The 8801-nt window shown below is 36.5% G+C and overlaps 1 protein-coding gene across 1 annotated transcript; it reads left to right on the top strand.

Annotated features, from left to right (window-relative positions):
- The first annotated feature begins 4392 nt into the window (after positions 1 to 4392).
- LOC129758520 (uncharacterized) lies at positions 4393 to 6117 on the top strand. The gene is made up of 4 exons (XM_055756035.1): positions 4393 to 4556; positions 4719 to 4921; positions 5233 to 5410; positions 5479 to 6117. The coding sequence occupies exons 1-4, from the start codon at positions 4433 to 4435 to the stop codon at positions 5523 to 5525; spliced, it is 552 nt and encodes a 183-aa protein (XP_055612010.1). The 5' UTR covers positions 4393 to 4432; the 3' UTR covers positions 5526 to 6117.
- Positions 6118 to 8801: the final 2684 nt, after the last annotated feature.

Here is an 8801-nt window from a genome sequence, read left to right as displayed (position 1 = left end):
GTCTAATTTATACAAGAATTGAACCAAAGAAATTAGATCCGATCCAATGAAAAAACTGGCAACTGCACTCGTGTTCCATTAACTGTCAAACGGTTTAGAACTGCGTCAAATTGGATCCAAATCTCATCAGTTTTGGATCAATCCTTATACCAGCTCTAAAAAAAGTTGTGTTGAAACTGGTATAATGGATCACCAGTACGGTTGCTCGGGTCGGAATTTGGGTCTAAACCGGCTGTTTGGACCACGGATACAGGTGCTCTTATACCAGCTCTAAACAAAGTTTAGTTGAAACTGGTTTAATTGATCACCAGTGAGGTTACTTGGGTCGGAATTTGGGTCTAAACCGGCTGTTTGGTCTATTCTTGGGTCTAATTTATACAAGAATTGAACCAATAAAAATAAGATCCAATCCAGTGTAAAAACTGGCAACCCCACTCGTGTTTCATTAACTGTCAAACGGATTAGAACTGCGTCAATTTCGATCCAAATCTCATCAGTTTTGGATCAATTCTTATAATACCGGTTCTAAAAAATGTTGAGTTTAAACTGGTATAATGGGACACGGATGCGGTTGCTTGGGTCGGAATTTGGGTCTAAACTGGCTGTTTGGACCACGGATACAGATGCTCTAAGGACTCTATTTGACGCAGATCTAAACCGGCTGACAGTAAATGGAACACGAGTAGGATTGCCAGTTTTTTCAATCTAATTTTGTTGGTCCAATTCTTGTATAAGTGAGACACATGAATCGACCTCGTCAAGTTATTGACAATATTGTGAATGCAGTTGAAATCTGAAGTTTTCGCGCTGGTGATTGGAACCTTTCCAACCAGCGACGATGAAAAATTCATTAAACGGATATCGAGCACCCTTTCTTTTGTATGGTTCCAACACTTGAAATATGTTGGCGAAAACTCCGTTTTAGGGATTCAGCGACAATGTATGAAATACAGCATCGAAAGTTTTAATTTAAACGATTGCGAATGCTGATTTTTGGCCGAAAAGTAAAAAAAAATACAAGGACCGAATTGTTATCTCCCATCAGCCCAGCATTAAGGTCGCGGTACACCTCGGGTAAAAATTAAAAATTTTATTTTTTCCATAACTCAAAAAAGCGACCCATATCGGCTTTGTAACATGGTGGAATCTATCAAAAATTGATTCACGCTTCGTTTAAATCTTGAAACAAAGCCGTCAAAAATGCCCGAAAATGAAAAACTATTGAAGATATTAGAAAACTACGGAATATAATAAAGGAAAATCGTTGAGTTCCGAGACTAGTTCCACTGATCATACTGACAAGACACTTAGAACAAAAATTCGACCAATTTCTGGCTAATTTTTTTCGTCAAATTTAGCAGGTTCGCAATACCGACGGCAGGTGGCGAACCTACCATTTTCCGGAAAAAATGCCCTGTAGGAAAAATGTACCTGTTTAGTCCGATTTGAATTGCCTGGTTTTTATCGAAAGTTGGGTGGCACTTTCTAACTGGGATAACATTTCTTCAAATCGATCGATGCGCACACTGGGATCAATCTTGCGTACTGTTAGAAGAATTATCCAACAAACGAAATCGAGTGTCCAGTCAGTATGGTCAGTGCTAGTTCCATAACCAGAAAATTTAGGCGCTGGTGACTCTTCACGTAAGAATAACATTAATTTTTGTTCAAGTGCATGAAATTAAGAAATGATTAAATTTTAATTAACGGTGATTGAAAAAGTTGTAGCGTGTAACAGAAAAATTTGACACACGGAAAAACTGAGCTATTCATAAAATGTGTTGTGATTACACCAGGGAGATGGCATCCCTATCCTTTGTCATTGAATTTGACAACCATCAAAATTACGGACCCACGATTTTGTGGGCCCATAACAAACCTGACATTTTGCTGTCAAGGACCCGAACTAAATGTCAAATGCTAGAGAAGTATGGTTGATAGCACTTTAACACATCAATCATTCTGATTCCTTATTGGTTGAAATTTTGACTTTTGAGACTTTGTACTGCTTTGAGAGGAAAACACCATAAACGTCTCTCCCGATGGATAGAAAAAAAGAAGTAGATTCTTGTTCGAAAGAAGAACTAGATTGCCACCTCCCTGGATTACACCTTCAAAATAACTAGTCGGTTGTTGCTCAAAATTTGAATATCCCCAATTCAATTTTGAGTTGTTTTGGGTTGCCAATATACATATGCGAACTAAAATTCGATTATTCAGCTCTGTATAAAAAGTTTGCTGTTGTTGGAATCTGTTGAAAAGGGATGTTCAAAGCTAATTGTGAGCTTTTTTTGGGGAAATGACAACAGAAAAAAAACCGCGTGTGTTGTGATGGATTTTATTTTACAGCGTTTTTATGTTGGAATCTTAATTTTTTGCTCGTAAAAGGTACGTTTCTCAACATCTAACGATTATTCTTGTATCTAATTGTTCGATTATAGGGTGAATGCCAACAATCGTGATCCGATGGGTTCTGAAAGAAAGCCCCACAACCATCTATTTTTTATTCTAAATAGGGCGGCCCAAAGGTGGGGCTAGGAGTAACGTCGATAAGCAGCTGATCCGTGTATGTACCGGATATTCATATGTTGGTAAGTGCCTAGATTATCAAATTTCTGACTACAACTGGTCTCTAAATATTCGATTTCTCCTGTTTAGGAAAACCATCAGATATCAACGCCCTTTGATGGAAAACAAAGTCTGCAAAGTAGCTTTCCGGCGTTTCCGAGTGCCATCCGCATATTGATTTCTGGCCAAAGAGCGAACTAAATGTGCCAACAGTCGTCAAAATCTTTGAAAATGATTTCCGATGGGATTGGCTACTATTTCACTTATAGCACCGAAAGGATCCGACCTACTGTCAGTAATGGATGCGGTTTCTGCTGGAGCTGCCAAATGAAATTAAAAAGCTGTTAGAAACCGGGGTGAAAAGCTAGTAGAAGCATAAAACAAGGTAAGACGCTTGATGTTTTTTTGCTTTCATTTATTCAGGTTTGTTTTTTCGAATTGCAGCAAAAACGTTTGAAGATACCAACCAGTGCCCGGAACCCGAATGAAAATTTAAGAAAAATTAAATGGGATGAAAGAAAGTGTAAGCTCCTTGGTTATCGTTCAAGAATTTGGTTGGTCTTATTGAATGTTTGGTCTTAGTTCATAACTGAGATTGTCACCCAGAAGGTACAGAACGAGTTACACCGGAACAACTTTTCAACAATCAAGAAGGCACATGTCAATGAACATACTTGAACCAACTATCAAGATGGCATTATGAATCTACCGGAGAAAGCTGTTAATTATTTTTTTTCCAAGACCGCGATACTCCTTTGCGTCCGATCTGTAAATAAAAATTGGAAGAAGGAACTGGTTCTGACGGTAGCCTTCACTAATCCCAACGATTCTGGTTCTATCAGAGTTGGCTGTTGGATAACTTTCGATTTCGCTGTATCCTTCCATGTGGATCCTATACACCGGTTACAAGGAGGGATAATATTTAGCAGGTCAGTCAATGTGCAACATGAACATTTTAAAAATTTGCAAAGCTACACTAGAACAATCCTAAAGTTTTAGTTACCGTTCAAAGATCGCTTATATATAGCTTTGTATTGCCATGAATTTTGTAAATGTTTTGAATAGTTATTTTAATTTCAATAGACAGCGCTATGTTATTTCAAATGTTCTATTAATAAAAATTTTATTTTTTTTAGAAATTTTTTTTTTACAATACTAACTGACTATTGTACAGTACAATACATAATCAGTTTGTGTTGTAAAAAAACAATTTGTACTGTTTTAAACGAGTAAAATTAAATTCATTTTACAGATCCTTCGATCCCTTTTGGCATTGACGTTGGGCAACATGGACGTTTATCAATTTCATTCCGGCACCGGGTTGGCTGGTCGTATTTTAATTGGAAATAAAGATTATATTTCTACGCACCAGAATTTTTTTTTGTGATTTTTTGAGAAATTTCATTGATTTTTACATTTTTATAAACATTTTGAAAATGCATGGGCATCCCCATGTCAAATTATACAGAATTGACTAACTGGCTGAAAGCTCAAAATGTATAAAAGCTTTTTGCTCACGCTCTGCGTAAAACGCCCGAAGTTAAAACTAAGTGGAGACACTTTTCTCGAAACTGTATGGATTTTTATACAGATTAGAGTAACTTCGGTTACCGTGCAGATCGATTGAACGATTTTTGATGTGCGCAAGCGAGATAAAGCTAACACTCCGTATCGAGATTGACAATTGTTTACGGGTTTTTCCGTAGGAGTGAGCGTAATGTTTACATTACATCGTGGCATGTGTTCGAGCGAGATGCACATATATTTTTTCGAGTTTTCCTATAGGAGTGAGTGAGTAAAACTTATGGGACTATTTTTTTAACCGATAATGCGTTTGAATTACCTGAGTTGGCTGCAATAAGCTATGAAGTGTGACCAAAGTCGGCTTTTGATGAACGTTTCGCTGGTAGTTTTCCTAATTTTTCAACTATTCACCGAATCGTTACTGGACTCTTCCCCACCGGAAGAAGAGGAAACACTCATCGAAGGTAGGTAGACACATTTTCTTACCAAAAAAGGAAAAAAAGCTACGATGTCGGAGATTATCTATTTTCCTTTTTTATTTGTTTTGCTTCTGCCAACTATTTGATATAAGGGTCAACTGCGCTAGCCAATGTTTATGAGGATTGATTCCTTTATTTCTTCTGCAGATTTCTTCATCTGCCGTTCCTGTGGCCATGACATCAGTTTATCAAATTTCCTAATCGACAAGCACAGCCCATTGGCTCTCAGCTTCAGCAACCATACGCTTGCAATCGGCAAACCGGTAACGGTTCAGGAAGTGCAAAATTCCTTAGGAATACGCTTCAAGATCGTCGTAGTACGGCAGGGATACTGCGCCAAAGTAGTGTCGGTAAGTTAGAATATTTTCAAATATTTTTATTTACTGAAAAAAACAAACAAAAACAAAGCTTGTTAGATTGATGGGAACCCTACAAATGTTCTCGTACGGCCCTGGAATGGGAATCAAAATATCCTATTCGATTTCATAAATCAAATCAGAATTTAATTAAATAGGATCTTACTTCCGTAGGGATACCATAACCACTTCTATAAAAAAAAATCTTTAAATCAGCATAATTTATAAAATTAAGTCGTGTAAAACTTCATTTAGAAGCAATTTTTGGCAGTTTTATCAGAAACATTCTAACACATGTTTTCCAGTGGAATACGGTGCATACTTGGTTCCCGGGGTACGCGTGGAAGCTGTGCGTGTGTCCGGAGTGTCGTACTCATCTTGGGTGGATGTTTGAGCCCATTGAGACTGCCACCTTCTATCGGTACTTTCCCTCGGAAAAGGGTTTTTATGCGTTGATTTACAACAATATCATTTCGGAAGGATGTGAGTATAAAACGTGTTATTTATTACACTGGAAGATCAAATTATTAAATTTTGTTTTTTCCTTTTAGATGTTAATTCGCTGCTTATGCGTGAGAAAGCACTGAGAGAAAATTAAATTACAAGAACCCCGACAAAAATCTTAGAACGATGGTGGACCCCAAGCGACATATTTATATCCTATCGGAGGAAGATCAAATATTTTTGAACGAGTGTGAAGAGGAGTTCGGCAATCGGTTCAGCGAATCGGATAGTGAATTTCAAAAAATCTGCCAACAGCCTAGTAGAGCCCCGCCGTTGGTCGAAGATTGGAATGCGTTTAGAGGGCACGATGGTGGCCGAGGCGGAGGAGGTCGTGGAGGTGGTGGTCGAGGCGGCCGGGGATATTACGGAGGAAGAGGTCGTGGTGGTGGTGGAAGATACCACGATCAAGGTGGAGGTGGTAGAAGGTACGATAATGTTCGCGAAAATTCAGAGCACAGACGAAATAATCGACCGTACCATCGTCATGAACCATACAGGAACAGTCAAAATAATCGCTTCAACTCGGATCGACGCGACCAATAAGTTAAATTTGTTTTCCCGTACCAATGAAGGTGTTTTGTGTGAATGCTACAAAGCACGATTTTAAACTGTTTGTGGACAATATGCCAGCACTAAGTAGGTTGAAATCCTAACGCCAATTGTGTACATAAAAATGAAAATTGTAAGTTGTATTGATATTTTTTTTAAATCCGATTTTTTCAAATGCCAATGATTGTATCAATCTTTAAAATTTGTCATAGCACAAACCGATCAGATCTTTTTTTTCTGGTGATTTTCATCCTATGGGATGATTCCTCCCTACATCGATCAAATTCACCCATTAAAAGCACAAACTTTCTTATTTGAATCAGTTCTTTTGGACATAAATCAGAACCAATAGGTTGAGAATTTCCGAAAAAAAATTAAACTAGAGATTAAAAAAAATCGACATCCTGTATGCATCTTTTTTTTCCCGAGTCATCCATTCTGATGGACTCATCTCTTATCCTTTATACATCGCTAGAAGTGATTTTTTTTTGTCATGTTAGAAGAATAAAACATGACAAAATATCGTTGAGTAGTCTGATTTCGCACTTGATCTAATGGCTTCATTTTCCAGTACAAATAATCCCTTCCATGCTTGTGGTATTGTGTCTGCAAACATACTGTTACCAAAGGAAGGTCAAAACCCCCCTCCCCCATAACTGGTGTAAACAACTCCCCCTGTTCGCTCCAGCATCGTGAGGGTATCACGAACAAAAGTGTGTAGTTGGGGAGACACCTTCTGTGACAATCGTTTGGGGGGGCAACTCCCGGCGATCGTTACGAAATCTTCCCACCACACTACCAACGAGAGCGTACGCTCTTGGCCGGTCCCCAACCTCGAGGAAAACCAACAGCACAAGTAACAGCAAATTAAATTAATCGCGCTACTGCATAAATCGGGAACGTTTGGTACAAATTGGGGGACGGTGAGGGAGGAAATCCTTCCTTACAAAACCCCCGATGGACGCAAACGTTCTGATCCCACTGCTTTCCAGCCAATCCAAAAATGTCCTGGAAAAGCAGAAGTATCTGTGCGAAAAATTTCGACTACTTTTTTTACTGCTTTGCTTTTTTTTCTTCAAACTTTCAAATCACAGTTAGGAGCAATCAGATTTAAAAAAAAACAGTTAGAGCAAATCTCACTATATCTGCCGATATTAAAATACAATAATTCTAAGAAAATTTTCCTTTTTTTATGTTCTGTCTTTCGAAGTGTGATATCTCACAACTTAAAACGACCATTCACTTTTTATATCTAGTTGTAAAAGTTCAAAGGAAAAGAGACAGTCTTGGTGGATTATTTCAAAAAGAAGATATGTGTAATCTAATAAATCTAGTAGATGTCCACTGCAGTCTATCAAATTGCATGGTTCTGTAATGTTTTGATAGGTATAATTTAGCTTACTTCTACGATTTGTTTGAGCTGATTTATTATTAGTTTGACCTAGGCTGCTTGTTATATTTATATAGAAGACTAGCAGACCCGGTAAACTTCGTCTTACCATGTTCAATTTGGCGTCCATTTTCTATTTTTCCTAGTTTTCTTTACATTTCCCTTCTTTCCCTTTACTCGAATCAACCCGCTCAATTCTATCAAAATAAAACCAAAGAATTTAAACTCAACGGGTCTTTTAAAATCCAATTTTTGTAACTTGTTGAATAAATAACTGTTTGTTGATAATATGTATGTTTCATTTGCTGTATGCCATTCAGTAGATTTATTATGTTGTTATATTGTTTTTAATATCGGGACAATTTTTGGAGTATTTGCCGAATATTTTGCCTAACGCAACGCTTTCAGCTCCCAATATGCTTTGGATGGTGTATTTTTTAGAGCTGTAGAAATGAAACACATAAGAAAAGATTTTTTACTAACCATTTTCAAACAGCTTATTATTCACCATTCTCATGCTTCGAAGCAGTTTGATTTAAAATCCATATTTTCACCAAATCGTTTCCAAAAAGTTTTGCCTGATACTTAAGTTATAGACTTTACACATTTCAACTTAAAGTGTTCCCAACAGCACTTGTCAAGGCATTAAATCTGTTGATTTTGTGTATTGCTAATTCCTTTTTTTTTTTTATTATTCAAGCAAAAAATGTAAATTAATTCCTTTGAACTTTAACCCAATGAATCAAAAAAACGATTGGTTTTGAAAAGAGGAAAACATATGTTTAGATATATTCACCCATTATTTTAAAGATTTTAATTCAAGCAGGTCTGATTTCTAAATTTCCTGAACATTGTTGGTGGTGATCTGCGATTTCATTTAGGACTACGTTATATTTTTAATATTTAATAACATTTAATTGATAAGCAGATTTTTTTTTAAATTTAATAGATTGAAAATAAATAATCTGTTCAGGCTACGATGGTTTCATGAGTTCATTTTATTTCCTGGAAATTATCATATAAACAAAACCTTAATAAAAATTATGTGTCTTTTTTACTTTAAATCTTAATTTTCAAAAATGAAACACCGGTCGAATCCTAACGAATATCACCACAGTTCAACTTTCATATGCTCTGGAAAAAGTAATATTTTCAAAAAAAATATTAGTTATGTTGACAAAAAGAAATATCGAAGTATATATTTGTCCCATTTATTGGGGCAAGTGAAAACACATAGGTCTTTTTAGATGCGTCAGTGAAAAGACTTTAAAATTAATTTAATACTTGTTCTTGTTTGTCTGTTTTATCAACTTTCATTGCTATATCCTAAGTTTTTCTCCGGAATAAATTAATGCTTGGTATTTCAATTTCACTGAATGTTGTTCAACCAAAAGACCTTGATTTACAAAGACCTTTATAATAATTTTGAAT

The sequence above is a fragment of the Uranotaenia lowii genome, chromosome 3 (genome assembly GCF_029784155.1).
Source record: "Uranotaenia lowii strain MFRU-FL chromosome 3, ASM2978415v1, whole genome shotgun sequence".
NCBI lineage: Eukaryota > Metazoa > Arthropoda > Insecta > Diptera > Culicidae > Uranotaenia > Uranotaenia lowii.
The sequence above is the reverse complement of the archived record's forward strand: the minus strand, read 5'-3'. Positions and strand labels throughout refer to the sequence as shown.

Excerpts from the sequence above, each read along its gene's own strand:
- LOC129758520 (XM_055756035.1), top strand. The coding sequence starts at position 4,433 with ATGAAGTGTGACCAAAGTCGGCTTTTGATGAACGTTTCGCTGGTAGTT. Across the intron at positions 4,922-5,232 it reads ACTGCGCCAAAGTAGTGTCG|TGGAATACGGTGCATACTTG; the intron begins GTAAGTTAGAAT and ends CATGTTTTCCAG. Across the intron at positions 5,411-5,478 it reads CAATATCATTTCGGAAGGAT|ATGTTAATTCGCTGCTTATG; the intron begins GTGAGTATAAAA and ends TTTTCCTTTTAG.